At 43.5% G+C, this 17,470-nt stretch overlaps 1 protein-coding gene and 1 long non-coding RNA gene across 7 annotated transcripts in view; one reads left to right on the top strand and one right to left on the bottom strand.

Moving 5' to 3' along the window:
* ARHGAP32 (Rho GTPase activating protein 32) overlaps positions 1–13,006 on the bottom strand; it is a 205,491-nt gene extending 192,485 nt beyond the window's left edge. For 4 of the 6 annotated variants that reach the window (XR_014163160.1, XM_081889722.1, XM_081889724.1 and 1 more), the window contains exon 1: positions 12,292–13,006. Coding sequence is in view for 5 of the 6 variants with exons in the window: in XM_081889722.1 (XP_081745848.1) it covers positions 12,292–12,521 (230 nt within the window). In the remaining variant the exon portion in view is untranslated. The remainder of the gene's footprint in view (positions 1–12,291) is intronic. The other 2 variants (XM_081889726.1, XM_081889728.1) reach the window with 1 other exon arrangement.
* LOC309357718 overlaps positions 6,947–17,470 on the top strand; it is a 125,949-nt gene continuing 115,425 nt past the window's right edge. Inside the window, exon 1 of the long non-coding RNA XR_014163192.1 lies at positions 6,947–7,168. This is a non-coding gene — a long non-coding RNA (uncharacterized lncRNA). The remainder of the gene's footprint in view (positions 7,169–17,470) is intronic.

Below are 17,470 nucleotides of genomic sequence, written 5' to 3'. Positions count from 1 at the left end.
TGCATAACAGAGGCCTTTTCCCAGTCAATCAGATCTCCTTCGGCAACAGAGAACAATGTAAGGTTTTGGATGAGCAAAGTGAGTAGGGGGCAGAAGTCTATCACACAGTCCTGGTCCCTAACTTGCTTCCAGTGTTAAAAACTCTCATATATATATGTGTGTTGTTGTTTAGTCGTGTCCGACTCTTCGTGACCCCATGGACCAGAGCACGCCAGGCACTCCTGTCTTCCACTGCCTCTCGCAGTTTAGTATATATATATGAGAGGCACCAAGTGGCTCCTTAAACCAAGGTTATAGTTGCTAAAACGGAATGTCTAGTTTGCCCTTTTGGGCCAAGGGGGCTCTAAAGTCTTATTTTTTCACATGACCAAATATGTCAAGAAAAACATTTCTCAATCTAAGCACAGGTCCTCAAAGGACTTCAGAAATCTGAAGAAACCTTTTTATTGAAAACACCCTGTGCTTTGGAGTGTGAGAATGTTGTTTATTAAAGGGGCATTCATTTTGTCCAAGTAAGTTTATGCCATTAACAGTTTTTAATAAGGACATTAAAACAGGAATATGCAAAGAGATGGAAAGGATGATCTCTTGTCTCCTGGCAGTTATTCCGATTCTTCAAACAATACATTCTTCAGATGCACAGCCACTAAGATTCAAAGGTCACTGGAGTCTTTGTATCCAGTTGTATGGTAGTTAACAAACAAACTTTTGTTCTTCTTTTTCTCAATGGAATAAGTTGCAGCCACAATAATTGAGTTCTGCATTCAAGGCTTGCATATGCATAATTTAGCTACAGGACTCTGGATCCCATTTATACTTAACAGAGTCACCGATTATAAATGAATCTCTTATATTTTACATGCACATGAATGAGAAAAAGAACCCAGTGTGGCTTCTCCCTTGCATCAAAAAAGTTCCTTCAGATTATTTGTTCTCTATTTTTAATGCACTATATTCTTCTACTCTTTAAATTAGAACTGGCAACTCTACCAGGATTTAACTATTGTCTGTAATAATCAAGAAAGTGATTAATTCTTTTTGGATGAATTCATCCCCATTATGTAAATAATATAAACATAAAGCAAAGAATATCAGAGAGAACAGCAGCTAAGTATGCAACAAGCAGCTACAGTGCAACTGCATAGCTGATTTCAGATATTGGTGGTAATATCTGTAAAGTACAAAATATATTTTCTAATGATATACAGCAGACAATTGTACTCCAATTAATTCAGACACTCTAAGCAGGACATGGACCCAATAAAAAGTGGGGAGGGGAATGTAATTGTTTCAGATCTATATTAGTTGACTACACAATGGAACAAATCAAGAGAAATCACACATTTCACAAAATGAAATGGGGTGGAGCATGAATGCAACTGCTTCAAAGCCATGGTATATTCCAGGCATAGGCAAACTTGGCCCTCCAGATGTTTTGGGACTACCACTGGTCCTGTTAGCTAGGGATCATGGGAATTGTGTCCCAAAACATCTGGAGGGCCGAGTTTGCCTATACATGATATATTCTCTCTAGTGATGGTATCCAGAAGTCTAAAGCTCAAAAAATTAAAATTTATTTACAGAAACATTGTAAAATTTTTGAATGTTGATGACACTGAAATGAACTGAATGGGTTCTAGCAACAAGGTAAAAAACAAGATTGGATTGACAATAGATAAACTAATTGGATATGAATTTGCTGAACAATTTTTTAAAAAGGGATACAAAAAAGGGAGGCGTGAGGAAGTCAGGAAAATAAGTGAATCAAAGATGAGAATTTAAAAAGAGGGATTTTTGTTTTTTGTTTTTGTTTTTTGTGTATTTTTGTGTTTTTCTTGTGTTTTTTCTTTTTTCTGTATGTTGTTACTTTTAAAACTTAATAAAATATTATATTTTAAAAAAAACACAGAAGTCTAAAGCTCAAAATCAGCTGAGGTGGCCAATGTAAGCTAAGATCAACAGAAAGGACTCTCTCAGGTGTGCTTGAAGGAAGAGGAAGTAAATGGAAGGATCACTGATCTGCAAGGACAAAGATATGGAAGAAGCTGCATGCACTCTTATATTGTTTCCACCCTTCTCCAAAATAGGAACTGTGTGCAACCTGACTGTTGAGGGGTCAGGCTTATAGCTCAACAAGGACTTGATACCTATCTACCTTAAAATACACAGCTCTTCCAGGCAATATTAATTTCATCCTAGAGTACAAAAAGAACATACTAAAGTGCTCGCAGAACTTACACCTTATTTGAGAAATCCTGAAGAACAGGTGAGAAGCCACAGAATTGGGAAAGGCCAAATCCCCGTTTTACTTTTTTGAAGCACGGGAAAATCTGGGAAACACCATAATTCAACAAAATAGTGGTGTGTATTGGGTGGTCGGAAGAACCTTAATTTACAATACAAAATTGCCAATAATATGCAGAGGCTGATTATTATAATTTATTAAGTGGTTTCTGTGTGCACTGAGCTGACACACCCTAAGAGAGGTCAAAATAATCTCTCTTTTCACAGATGTAGAGCTGAAGCTGATGATTATTTGCCATCCAGAGCATTCATCGAAGTTTTACAATGTGAACCAAAGGCTTTCTGGTTCACAGGTGTGAGAGGAGTCTGTCTGCCTTTAATTCTTACTGGCCCAACTTATATGAATCATATAAACTTGTAAGGTTTCTTCCCTACCCTCTAGTTCACAAGTAACAATTAATAACACTCTTACAAGAAAACTGGCATTGTGGCAATTTTACGATTCCAGAATGTTTTCTTAGTTCTCCAAAACCTACTGCAACTAAAGCAGAACACTTTTTAACACAAGCAGGGAAACCTTAAGTGTATTTTCTCTGAAGTCCACTAAGCTCAAAAGATACTTATTTTCTAGTAAGCACGGTTAAAATTGCAACTTATTACTTCAATATCCTAATCACACATACTGGACTGTAAATCCCACTAACCACCACAGAGGTACTAAATTTTCACATTTATATCCTGCACACTCTCCTTAAGAGCTGCATTAGTGCCATAAGATAGGATCAAGCTGTACCTGTGGTATCCTTTTCCCAACAAATCCCATGCAAATACAGCAGGGCATAGGGCAGAAAGGTTCAAAGGATTATTTTTTAAGAAAACACACTGTTTCTTCTTTAAGAGAAAGCCTTGCTTATTTTAAATGAGGATTGCACACAAGGATAAGCCAAGACTCTCTGAAAGTTAAACTAAGCCCAGCAGAAGTCCGCCTTTTAGCCACATAGAAGGAAGAGGGAAGAAACCAGTGCCTCACTCAGATTCTTGGAATCCTTCTCATATAACACTAAACTATAGTAAACAGGGCACAGTAACAGCAGGACCTGTTTGTCAAGTTTCTCATACTGAAAAAAATACAGTGGGCCCACCACTTACATGCTATTTATTTATACTATTGCAACCTGTGAGAGTTCCAAGGCCATTGCACAACCCTCCCAGAGCCCAGTAAATGAGGTGGAGGACAAGACCTGCTCCAGACAGGTAGGAATGGTTGGGGGGGTCTTGTGGTTCCCTTTTTTGCATGATTTTACCTTTGTGCGTGGACCCCAGAGCCCTTGCGTAGATGGTGGGTCCACTGTACACAAAAAATCCAATACTGTCATACTGCTTTCTTGAGATTGTAAGTGATCACCAAAAATACTAAAAAAAATTCAACATGCCACATTATATTTCTGAACTTTAGCAAAAACTTTGCAAACAAGTCACTTCTGCTGCTTCATAATGTCTCAACAACAACTCTGAGAAAAACAAGCCAACTTCAAATCTTAGTTTATGAAGCTGGTTTGTTTCAATAAACCATAGCTAGGACTAATCACAGTTTGCCTGGGTTTGGATACAATGCTAAACTGTGGTTAATCAAAGTGAAAAGCTTATCAGTTAGCTCTGTTGGTTAGGGCATGGTGCTGATAACACCAAGGTTGCAGGTTCTATCCCCATACAGGCCACTTGCATATTCCTGCATTGGCTGAGGTTGAACCAAATGACCCTCAGGATCCCTTCCAACTCTCCAATTCTATTATCACAGGTGTTTCAATTCTAGGGATGCAACCATGTATCTCACTACAATCATCCACTGAGTTATCCTGGTTTTGTTATGCCATCCAACTACTTGCAATCCGCACTGAGTTCAGTTCTCTTACGTATCTGATTCCATTAACTAATCTGCAATGAAGTTCCACCTTATACAGAAATAAAAACAGCAACTACTGTACTAATTCTTGCTTATGCAAAATCCTGGACACTTACTTGTAAATGAACATGAATGGCATTTGACTTAAACTCCACTTTGCTCAAATAGGACTTCCAAACAAGTGTACAAAGAAGTGGAACTTTAGCCATCATATCTTGCTCAATATCCTTGCAAGTGCACAGAAACAAAAAAAATGGTCCCTAGACAAATAATTTGGTGTGCAAAGTCTCAAGAGCCACTCAGTTTTCTAGATGATACTAGGCTGTGTAAAGGCTCTAGTTAATCAAAATGTTTTACTATAGCTTATGTTTGTATGTTTAAGGAAATCAATTACTTTCAAATAAGAAAATTACTTAAATCAGTCCTTTCTTAATCATTTGAGGCTGCACTCCTACACACATTATCCTGGGGCTTACAACTGAGTAGTCATCCCTAGGATTGTGCTGTAAACCATTCTGATTTAAAATTACGGTAATATTGGATTCTAACCATACAGCCTCTCTCTTTGCTTGGGATTGTTGGTACCAGATCATAAATCAAACCTTTCCCCTGTGGAAGGTTTGGCCCATGGGTCCCATTTTTAGACCTTCTTTCTACTGATCTATGATTGCTCATCATTTTTGATTTGAATTGCAATCCATAATTCCCTGTATGGCTTTTGCTTCCTTCCTGGTAGAAAGAGTCCTGCTGGTCCTTCCTACTGTTCTGCTGCTAGGATACATTTGGGTGTCAAGGGGATTTAAACTACTGATAGCTTTTAAAAAGCTTTCAAAGAAAAAGCAAATGTGATCTTGATCAGGACCTCCGAACAAAAGTCATGACTTATTTGTTCTCGAAGGTTCTATTTACTGCAACCACAACCCTTGGGGCAAAGAGCCGAGGAGACACAACCTCTGGGGTCCTTGCCCTCTTCACAGTAACTGCAGACCTCAATACAGCATTAGGTAGAGGCACAGAGGCAGCAACCAGGGGCACAGTAGGTTCAACTCAGCAACACATCACTCCCATGTTGCGAATACCAAAATGGCATAATCTGTAAACTGTTATTAGATGTATTCTTTTGTTAACCTGATATGTGGGCCTCCAATTAAGAAGCAATTTCTGGTAATGGTTATGAGGATTTGTGTTTATCTCAATTACTGAGCCAATGAACATTTCAAAGACTGACATAATTGGAAAAGAGTTGCTGTTACTCTTACATAACATGAAATGCAGAATTACCTCTACGATGCTAGTAAATGAATGAACTTTTCCTTGATTTTTGGTATTTAAAGCCAGTATCTGAACTGCAAAATTTAATGGGCATGCAAACTATTCTTGATGGCCACAAACTGATGCAGAGCCCCAACCCAGATCTCAACACATCCCAGATCAGGGACACTCTGGCTACTTTCTCTTCAAGGGTTTAGCCCTCAGGGGAAGCTCAGAGCAGTTGTTTTTACAGGCATCAATTACAGCCTTCCTACCCACTGGGCCACAAGAGCTTCCTGTGACTATGGGCTCTGCTTCTCCATGATTTTGTGTGTGGGAAGAGGTGTGGACTAAATAAGATGCTGTCATTGTAGATTCATTCTATAACCACAGTTTGAAGGTGCCTTCTGTACATGGCTAATGTGGGAGTGTCATCCATATAAAAGTTCAAAACTGGTGTATGGCAGCAGAGTTGGCAGAGGTGTTGGTAAGGTTACATTGTCCTTTGTTGCTACAGCTATTCTTTCAACTTTGCTGCTGAGAGTGCACAGGATGATAGCAATGTTATGCATCATTAGCTCTCTCTAGGGGTTTTCAGTATAAAGGAATGATAAAATCACTCTGACTATCAATTTATTAAGTAGATTTAAAGGACAGCTTGTGTTGGCTTTGAATGTCAGTTACTAAAACAAGAGATTTCCATTCAACAACACACATAGAACATGTGCACCTACAATTATTCACAGGCTCGCAAAGCATGAGAATTTCAGAAGAAATCACAAAAGATATTTCCATTTCCATTTCAAAATAAAGGCTGAGTATAAGTATTCATTTCTGAAGAGAAAAGGCAACATCATAGCTTTACATAAGAAGAGCTGTGAATGATCAGGCAAAAGGCCCATCTAATCCAGCATCCTGTTCTCATCATGGTCACAAGATCAGAGTGCAGCACCACTCTACGCATTTGTGATCCCCAGCAACTGGTGTATATAGAGGCATACAACTTCTGATCCTTTTAACAACTATAACAGTAGCCTTGATCCAGCAACTATTTAATTAAGTACATGCACTAGCTGGAAGGGAGGGCAAGCTGCATAGTAAAGCAGAAAACTATTTTTTTCCAACTCCTGTAACGAACCAGCAGACTGGAAAAAATTATTACCTTGGGGTGCAAGGGTCTGAACCTGAAGAGCAGCCTACATATAAGCAGCTGTTAGCCTAGCCAGTTTCACTCCTCAGCAAAACTCTAAAAGAAAGAAAAAAAAAACAAGTGTTCTTCAACACCCTGCAGATTAGCAGTGCACCATTCAAACAGGCCCCTGGCTGCTCACCAGCCAACTCTATTTACACAACCAGTTAAGATAATAGGTGTTGTAGTTAAGATCATAGAATCATAAAATTTTAGCACTGGAAGGGACCCCAAGGGTCATCTACTCTGACAAATAAGACAGTTTGTTATGGCGACCGTAACCTAGATTTGCCAATCAGAAGGTCGGCAGTTCGAATCCCCACGACGGGGTGAGCTCCTGTTGCTCGGTCCCTGCTCCTGCCAACCTAGCAGTTCGAAAGTACATCAAAGTGCATGTAGATAAATAGGTACCTCTCCGGCGGGAAGGTAAACAATGTTTCCGTGGGCTGCTCTGGTTTGCCAGAAGCGGCTTAGTCATTCTGGCCACATGACCCAGAAGCTGTACGCCGGCTCCCTCGGCCAATAAAGCGAGATGAGTGTCACAACCCCAGGGTCGGTCACGACTGGACCTAATGGCCAGGGTCCCTTTACCTTTAACCTTGATTTAAAGTGTCATTTGGCACCTAGCTTATATATCTGAGTTTCTAACACTGACTTCAGTGTACAGTGGTACCTCGGATTACAGATGCTTCAGGTTACAGACTCTGCAAACCCAGAAATAGTACCTCGGGTTAAGAACTTTGCTTCAGGATGAGAACAGAAATCACCTGACAGTGATGCGGCGGCAGCAGGAGGCCCCATTAGGTAACGTGGTACCTCAGGTTAAGAACAGTTTCAGGTCAAGAACGGACCTCTGGAACAAATTAAGTTCTTAACCCGAGGTACCACTGTACTTTCCCTTCCTATAAAAGCTAGAGACAGGGAACTTGCATAGGCTGAAAGTATAGTAGGCTATGAGGTTAGAATGAAAGATAGAAACAAACACACACTTTGTTGCGCAGTCTTCCAATCAAAACTGGTTTACTGTAGCAGTGAACTGCCACTTAATTCATTTAAACTACTTTGACCAGGAAAGTCATATTTCAATACACTTGTGTACATATGCTTATGGCACAATAAGAACCTGAATTTGATATCTGCCAATGCTAATAAAACCTGAAGTATACTTGGAATGTTGTAGTTTGTAGTCAAAATATACTAAAAATTGAATTTTCTTTTTACCTTCAGATTGTTCCAATAGGTTCAAATAAAAAAGCATGTCCCCTATTCAAGCAAATTAAGTAAAGTTCAAAATCTATTCCTATGCTGTTTGCTTAGAATTTTGGTATATTATTTCCTTAGAATTATGATATATTATTTGCTTAGAATTATGATATATAATTTGCTACTTGCAATAAACTGCTCACTCTCTTTGTCTACCATTACTATACATCACTGTGGAAAGCCATTAACTTTAGCAGTTAACTCTTGTGTTGCTTTAGAACCTTTGCAAGTATACTTGACTCCATTGAAATGAATGTGATGTACTCACACTCCCATAGCACTTAATATTGGTGAGCTTTTTACTTACTATCCCTATTTTTAAGTACTTTCATTGTTAATAACAAATAAGATTTCTGACTAAGTACCGTAGTGCTTCAGCAAGGCTGCAATTCTAAACTTATTAAGAAATCCCACTGAAAGCAACCATGGGTTACTTACTTCTGAATGAAGATAGTTAATATTTTATTGTAAAAAGGACATAGAGTGGATACAGAATGTAAAGCATAAGAGTTAAGTGAATTCTATTCCTTATCTCAAAAGGAATTGTCACATAGCCTTAGCTCCAACCAATGTGTTAATACTTCAGACATTTCCAAAACTGAATCTAGCAGGAGGTTTGGTAATTTCAGACATGGGCCAGAGAAAAGCAGGGTAAGACAGAAAATCTTAACAGGTTCCACTTCAACTGATGATCAACAATGTAAGAAGAACCCTGCTGGATCAGACCAGTGGCCCATCTAGTCCAGCATCCTGTTCTCACAGAGGCCAACCAGATGCCTATTGGGTGTGTTCAGTTCAATCTCGAGCAAAAGCAAGTATTTGACTACTTATAATACAGAGCATATTGCTCATGAAAAATTGTTTAACATTGAACAAATCAAAGTCATTGTGGAACTTAAGTGTTTTAGGCTGCAATCCAAACAATAGCTAAAGAGAGACAGAGGTTAACAGTCTGGCAAAGCTACCACTGTATCTGCAGCACTGCAGCACACCAGTCAGGGCAGATCAAGTCCAATGCCATCATTTGACTGGGTTACAGTGAACCCTGAACCAGCATAGTCCCTCCTACTCACCCAGAATGCCCAGCCTGGAGGTTTTTTTGTAAGCTGCTGCCAGCAGGCATCCCACCAGAAGTATTTCTGCCCATGCAAGTGTTTGGCAGGTGAAACGGGAAGTTCTGCACCAGCAGAGGCTGGCAGGGATTGGGAAAGGACACCTCCACTGAATCCAAACCCACTCCACAGCCCACGGCAAAATAAGTTTGGACCACAGCCTTACTTTTGTATTGTTTTCTCTTTCAAGTATTGCTTTTGCATATTTATTATTGTAAATTGCTTAAGGATGGATGCCTTTGACAGAGTGAACTAAGTTATTAATATAATGTTAATACAATTTACTAACTAAACTACACAGGAAAGATAGCACAGCAAGATGCCTAAATGCCTTCAAGGTTTCTCATAATACACAACTCTTGTCAGCACCCGAGTGACTCAAGAAAAGTACAGCTACACAATCCAAGAAGAAATACAGTGGTACCTCTAGTTATGAACTTAATTCGTTCCAGAGGTCCGTTCTGAACCTGAAACCGTTCTTAACCTAAGTTATCACTTTAGCTAATGGGGCCTCCCGCTGCCGCCGCACCACCAGAGTACGATTTCTGTTCTCATCCAGGGTAAAATTCTTAACCCAAGGTACTACTTCCAGATTAGCAGAGTCTGTAACCTGAAGTGTTTGTAACCCGAGGTACCACTGTACTAACAAGGAACTCAAAGTCTGTTTGAAAAGTATTATTCACACCACCTGGAAAAGAAAATATCACTCTACCAACTGGACAGAAGGTAATAATTAATGTAATTCTAGTGCTGCATTAACATTTTTTAAAGGTCCCAGGTGCTGGACTCCCAAATGTCTTTCTTCAAAAATAAATGTTTCCCATGGATAATGTTATTATATATTTTCCTCTCATGTGGGCAGAATTGGCAATAAACTACTTTCTTGGGGGGGGGGGAGCTGAGGAGCCACAGAAACTTAATATTTTCTCCCCCAAACAGGTAAAAAGAGGAAGCAATGTCCACATTTGTTTGAAACAAAGAAAAACTTGGCATAACCTAGAATAAATAAAGGTGTGTAGATTAAACACTATGAGAAACAAAACAGAAAGAAAGCCTGTTTAGAAAGCAATGGAACTGTTCGCTGATTCAGTAACAAAACATGCCGATTTCTACTGAAGATTATACTGGGAATCTGATATTTCTTTATTTTCACCTTCAAAAGAACAAAGGCTATGGAGAGATTCCTAAAGTGAACTGGTTAAGGTGGCATTTCATTCTAAACACATACTGAGAACACAATGAGAAGCAAATACAAGGAAGGGCACAGGCATGTGTTTTTGCAGTCTCTATCCACTGCGGCACCCACCACCACACACACAATTTGGGAAGTACTTGCTCCCTGTCATGATACAAGCCAAGATCACAATGTGCATGTTTTATGGCTGCCCCTGCACACTCTAGAATAACTTCTCATTCTCTCCCAATCACTGAACCCTGCCTTGTGGGGCCTAGAACAACTCCCTTAGCTGCACTTTTTAAAAGATTTCACAGTAGTTCCCACAGCAGGCTACTGGCTGGATGTCCTTTTAATTTAAAGCAATGTCTCCTAGTTTGGAGCCTGACAGCTCTCAAGGGGCCCTTGTGAAACCTAAAGCACCCCATAGCAGTAACATCACTCTCCACAACTCATAAAGAGGTCTGCCCTCAGAAACTAACTAACAGGTCAAGCTTTCATCCTCACTCACACCTCCGCAGGTTCTGAGAACACAGTCCAGCACGAACCCACTACAACCCACGAATCCACTACAATCCTCATCCCACTAGCTACGTTATATGAACAGCTCTAGATAAAAGCAAGAGTCTTTTGGCAACTTAAAAGACTAACGAATATAGCATGGCATAAACTTTTGTGAACATAATCTTGAATCACATATAAATATAACACACATTTGGTGTGGGGGGATTTCCTCTGGAAACACTTCTAGAAAGGATGTCTAAACACAATCCTAGATATGTCTACTCATTGGGGCATTGCAATCCTAATTTCACTTGCACCTGGGAGTAGGTCTACATCTGAGTAGATCTGTATAGGATTATGCTGTCAATGTACCTTAATAGATTACCTTAGTATAAGAAGCAACTCTGGCTTTCAGGGAAACCCATGGAAGCATCTCAGGTTTCCCCTAACCCAAGACACCCCAATGAAACTGGCCCAAGTCAATGGGTCGGGGGCAGGGAAGGAGAGAAATGGATGCTTTTAGGCATGTGAGAGTGAAGGTGGTTAAGTAGTGGTTAGCAGACTGAACTCCAGGCATACACAGCCAAATCCCAATTGCATTTACTGAGTACATCTGAAAGGCACTTGCTGAATGGCACACAATGGGATTGCACAAACACAATCTGATGCACCTATTTGGAAGTAAACTAGATTGAACATTTTAGAACTTCCAAATAAAAATAATGTCTGGGGTGCATCTGGATCTCCATGTGGAGTTCCATGAGACATATTATCAACTGGGTGCCAGGAACACCAACTGAGGGGCATTCGGAGAGCAGTGGCTCCCACACCCCCAGGCACAGATCCCGACAGGCTGGCCATCCCAACCCCCAAAAGACCTCCCCCTCTACAGAGATCCTTCAAGCTAGATGCACAGGCGGACTTCCACGGAGCCCGTTAAGCCGGAGGGCAACCTGCACCGAGCTGGAGCTGCCATGCAGGTGCACAACATCCCAGCTCCACCGCCAAGCCTGTGCACGTTTGCTTGGGAGCAAGCCCCACTTGCACTCAAGGAGGAGCTTGCACCCAAGGCACCCTGTGTGTGTGTGTGTGCGCGCGCGCGCACACACACACACACAAATAAAGAGGGCTGTATGGCCGGGCAGCCCCACTCTGAGACCCCAGGAACGAGTCTCCCCTTCCCCCGCCCGTGGGAAACACACAGAACGAAGCTAGCCTAGCCCAACCCTGCAATCGCCTCCGCCGTGCAGCTGCACCCCTCGGCCCCACAGCGCGGCGCCCTTCCCGGACACGAGGCCCCACAGAGCCAGATCTGTGGAATCCACCTCCTTGTTCAATTGGGGGGGGCGATTAAAGATGTTTGATTCTTCCAGGGAATGGAGGGGTCCCTCCCTCCCTCCCTCCGGCGAGCGTGCCCCGGATCGCAGCGCTGCACGCCGGCTCCAGAGCAAAGCTCCTCCAGGGCGGCTGTCTCTCTCAGGTAAGCGCCCCCTGGATCGGAGCCCTGCTGCAACAACGGCGGTGCACGCTGCCTGGGGAGGGAGCCCCGCTGGCGTGCATGGCGGGTGGGGGTAGCTGCTCTCAGGTGAGCGTGGCCCGGATGGCGGACCCCCACCCACCTCCCCCACCCCCGGCGTGCAGGCGCGCTTACCTCCTGCTCGAGGGGAGAGCGAGGGGCGGCGGCGCCTCCCAGCCCCTTCCCGCCCACAGCAGCAGCGGCGGCGGCGGCGCTGCCCTTCGCGGCGGCTCCTCTTCCTCCTGCGCGCTCGGCCGCCTCTCGCTGGAGGACCCGGCGGTGGTGGTCTTCCTCCGCCGCCGCCGCCTGCTCCTCCTCTTCAGCGGCCCCGGCGCGTCCTGGGGGCGTCCGCCTGGAGGGGGCATCCCGCGCCGGCCTCGCCTCGCCTCATCGTCCTCCGGGAGACCCCCGACTCCCTACCCAGAGGCGGGGAGGGGAGAAGGTAAGGGTCCCCCCCCGCACACAACAAAAGCCTGAGGCGGGTGGGGTGGGGGAGATAAAGGGAGGGGCGAATTTTTTTTCAAAAAATTAACCGTTTGAGGAGGGGGGGGAGGGACGAAGCGCCGCCTCTTTATTTCTGAGGAGAAACGGAATGAAAGCTGAGGTAGGTGGCGGGGGGGATGGAGGCGCCGCTTCTCCTCCGCTTTTCTTCTCCTCAGCGCCCCTTCCTCTCTCCCTTCCCGCCGCTCTGTCGGCGCCTCAGCGCAAAAAGCGGGGAGGCCGACTGAGAGAGAGGCCCCGCGCCACGACCACACCGGCTCCGCACTGGGGAAGGGTCGGCGGCGGCTGCCCGCGAGGGAGAATGAGAGGAGGAGGCGAGGAGCCGCAGCCAGGCAGGCGCAAGGCCCATGCGCGCCGCCCAAGCCACGCCCCCTTCTCTCGCTCGGAAGGTGGGGGAGAAAGGGGGCGACGGGAGTTCGGAGTGGGGCGGGGGAGGGGAGAGGAGATCCTCCTCCTGCGTGGAGCGCCCTGGGGGTGGGAGAATAAGTTCAATGTGGCGTGTTGGGAAGGGGGAGGGCTCAGGGACTGGGTACGATCCCATACCTGGGGGAGGGCGTGGGCAGAAGGCGGGTCTCCCTCTCTGGGCGGGATGCGCGAGGTCCCCAGGGGGTTGCGCTCCGATCCCAGCTGGCCTCGTCTGGCGCTGTTGGTTTTTCTTGCAGCAGTTATAAAAGAAGAAGAAAAATCAGTGAAATAATATTAGAATGGTAGAGTTGGAAGGGGTTCTGAGGGTCATCCAGCCCACCCCCACCCCAACGTAGCGTTCGAACCCGCTACCCAAAGTCTCATGCTGTACCGACTCAGTTGCTCATGTCATGCTGTCTTAAGTCTTCCTTCTTTGGAGGAAGTCATATGCTTTAAATGTCCGTTTTAATTGTATGCTGTGGATCTTGATTTGGACGGAGAACAGTGGCAACACACAAATTCCCCATTCCCTTAAATTAGGCAGCTGAAATGAAGAAAACCTGGACTGACCCAGAGTGGGCTTTAGTGACAAAGGATTGTGAGCTTCAAGCAGATTTGGTACTGAAAACACATCCCAGACTCAGAGTGTGCTCAAGGGTACCCAGTTCTCTCATTGTGTTTGTCTTTTACAAGCTGGCTCAGGTTGGCAAATCTTGGGGTTCTGTAGGTTCTACAAACCCAAACTGTACCTACCCCAGCTATACCTTCTTAACCTGGGAATGAGCCCTGCAGGACTTGATGAGGCTTATTTTTGAAGAGGTGTGCATGGGGTTATGCTGTATTTTATGCTATTATAACAACTAGATAGAAAACATGAACCCCTCTGCTCACAATCTGAAAATCAGCAACACAGAAAAAGCAACAAAGAGATATTGTGGCACCTTAAAGACTTAGCACAAAACTAGTTCACGAAAGCTTATGGCCTAGTAAACGTCGTTAAAGTTTTTTGATGCCACAACTTAGACTCTGCTGTGTTTTGTTTTGTTTTGTTTGCAACAGACTAACACAAAGACTACTCTGGCTTCCTGCTTGGGGGGGGGGGTCATTCACAGTGTGGTACAATACCTTATTTGACCCACAAAAGCTGTGTATACATTGTTGGCTTAAAAGGCATCTAGGACTAGATTGTTGGTTTTTTCCCCTGCATTTGGACTGAAGCTGGTTTGGGGGAAAATGCATTGGAAAGCAGCATTTCGTAAGGAAGTCCAGAACAGACATTGATTGTGACCAGAGTGCGTACACGTGATTAGTTGTGATTCCTGCATTGCAGGGGGGTTGGCCTGGTGACCTTTATGGTTGCGTACAACTCTAGTTCTATGATTCACCACTTCCCAAACCAGAGGTAGGAGGAGCACACTGGAAGTAGAGTATAGGGGAATGTGTACAAAGCCGACGTCACCTGTAAATTTCGAAACATGACACAAAAAGAGGAGAGCTAGAGGGAATGGGTGGGGCTTTGCAGAAGGCGAGAAAGAATGAAAGAAAGGAAAAAATGACAGTGTCATCTTATGTGTGCTAACGTGAAAGCAGGTCCCACTCTGTGTCTAAATGGGGCTTACTCCCAGAACAATTTGTGTGTGGGAATAAGTCCCTTTGAATTCAGCTCAATTTGCTTCTGAGTAGGCATGGTTAGGATTGCCCTGTAATGCTGAAATCCTATGTGCACTTACTACAGAGTCCGTTCTGGAGGACTTAATGGGACTTCTGGCCCATAGCACTTCAGATTGCAGATGGGAGTTTGCAGGACTGAATGCTTTCACACACACACACACACACACACACACACACACACACACACAGTACCTAGAAAACTAGCAGGTCAGGGCTAGAACCCACTTACATAATGTGCCAGTTTTCTGTGTACATGGAAGTGGTTTTGTATAAGATGCTTTGGAAGTCCAAGGGTCAGTGGAACATCCTGCCTAATTATTTTAAAGAGTGGTCCCAGCCTAACAAGCTGTTGTTGTGCTGGGGCCTCAGTATCTAACTTTTTACTTAGGTTAACAGGAAATAGAAATGCTTTAAAAAATACTTTCACATTATTTTTATTCTTTTGCAATTGAAAGACTGTACATACACAAACCCCTTACTACAGCCACCTACATAAAGCCTCTGATATTTTGCCATGTGGCCACATCCACACAATACATTTAAAGCACATGAAGCACATAAAGCAAATCCTGGGAACCTTGCGACATGAAATGACGGCCTGTGAGCAGCCACTATTCAGTATAACTTGGGAGGGGGGTCTCCTATCATATTTGAAGGCCTACCTTCTCCTTGAGCAACTCTTTCAACCCAGCACAGAAGAGTAATCTGGAGAGGTACAGTCAGGTGGGAAGGAGTCATCAGGCAACCACAGCACATTTATAGCTTGGAAGTGTATGTGGCTTGGCTGAGTCAACGGTGAGTTTCATGCATGGGTGTGTGAGCTGGGCTGAGCATATTGGGCTGTTCCAGTTACTGCAGCCTAAAGCTATTTCTTCACATTGCCTTGCATCATTGTGATTTCAATCCTAATATGCAGGATTCAGAAGTTGGTTGGGGCAGGGTGGGGCGTTCAGGATAGTTATTCCTAATTATTTTTATTTCTTTAAATAGATATTTTTAAAAACACAAAATTTGAATATGGTGTTGGGGAGATAAAAACAAAATACATAAAATGTAACGTTAAAGAAAAAATACATTAAATCCACCTGTAAAACCTGCATGAGCAAGCCCAACCATGCTACATGAGAAATATTGGTGGGGTAAAAAGCATTTTTTGTGCCATCATAATTTCCCGGGAGGGGGAATATTATTACGTACATAAATAAGATATTCTAGTACACCTGAGTCACATTCCCTTGTGGACTTGGGACATTGAAAGGTCACTGTGTTTGTGTATAAAAGGAACTCTTCCCCCACAAACTTTATTGTTGTTGTTGTTATCCATCTGCCTCGAGAGACAATAGAGTGTGCTTCCAGAGGTGAAGTCAAACCACTACATTAACAGCACCGAAGTGACCTCCCTGGGGCATAAGCCTGGTCACTATGTATGGAGGTTCTGGACTGCCCAGACGACAATATTGCCTCGCTGAGATAGTCCATAGGAAAGCAGATAAATACATTTGGCACTAGATTGGCTTCAGGAGTTGCCAGAAGGAGGATTACAAGGCACCATTCAACAGTCTTAGAGACTCCACTCCAGATTTGTGTAGGGTTCACTTCTTAGACTTTTCTTCTCCTGCATCCTGTAAGGCAGCAGAAGTTTAGGATCAGAGTTTTCCTTCTCCTAGATGGCCTATTTTTCCAGGTTGAAGAGCCACATCGGCCCCTCAGTTTTCTCTACATGCAGGAACTGCCTTCTTGACCATTGGACCCTTTATTGGCCTCAATCCACTGGAGATTGTCTTTGCATGCAGGAAAAGTCCCTAACTCACCAAGGGTTTGAGACCCATTGGCTACCATCACCTGGTTTTGCCAGCCAGTTGAAGCTGTTCCCAGGTTGTGGCTGCTGTTGCACACTGACAGCTTCTAGGAGCCACGGGTGAGAGCTGAGTGCAGGGTGGGAACCAAAGGTGGACAAGAAGGAGCACCTCACCCCATACACCACACACCCTACAAACACGGCCTTTGTAAATATGATCAGTCAGCTTAAGAAAGGATACCTTGACCTTGCCAGGAGCTGCCTACATGCTCTTTCCACCTGAGTTGCCCCTTGACTGTAAAAAAAAAAGCATAAAGTAAAATAAGATAGGGGATTGCTATCCCATCATTACCCATTTTGTAAACCCTATTGCAAGCATTCTTAATAATAATAATAATAATAAATTTTACTTATACCCCGCCCTCCCCAGCCAAGGCCGGGCTCAGGGCGGCTTAAGAAGGCCTGATATGGTAGTAGGATATTATATGTGACTATACGGGAAGTTAAGCTGCCACGTAAAGGATAACACATTTTAGTGAGAAATAAAACTGGACTATGGCTCACCAAAATATTTTCCAAGAGCAAAGGAATTCTTAGCACTTGAAGACCTTGCAATGCATCCTTTTGAAATTTATTTCCTTTTCCCATTAAATATTTTTAGTGCTGTTCCCCTGCTGAATTACTGGGAGCAGCCTCTGTTCCCAGAATGGCCCTAAATCAACTTGAACTCGACTTAGGTCCTTGCCTTTGCGTCACTATGTGAGATCAGCCTCGGATCAATAAGTTGCTGCCTGTGCCTTTCATGAATTATGGAATCATTGATCATAGATAATTCAGTAGTTTTGGTCGCAATTGCAATTAAACATTAATATGTCACAAATCCCTCTTGCACTTGATCGTGCAATCGTAACACTTTAATTGTTAAAAGAAAGTTACGCT

This window comes from Podarcis melisellensis (genome assembly GCF_964234715.1).
Source record: "Podarcis melisellensis genome assembly, chromosome: 15".
Lineage (NCBI taxonomy): Eukaryota > Metazoa > Chordata > Lepidosauria > Squamata > Lacertidae > Podarcis > Podarcis melisellensis.
The sequence above is the reverse complement of the archived record's forward strand: the minus strand, read 5'-3'. Positions and strand labels throughout refer to the sequence as shown.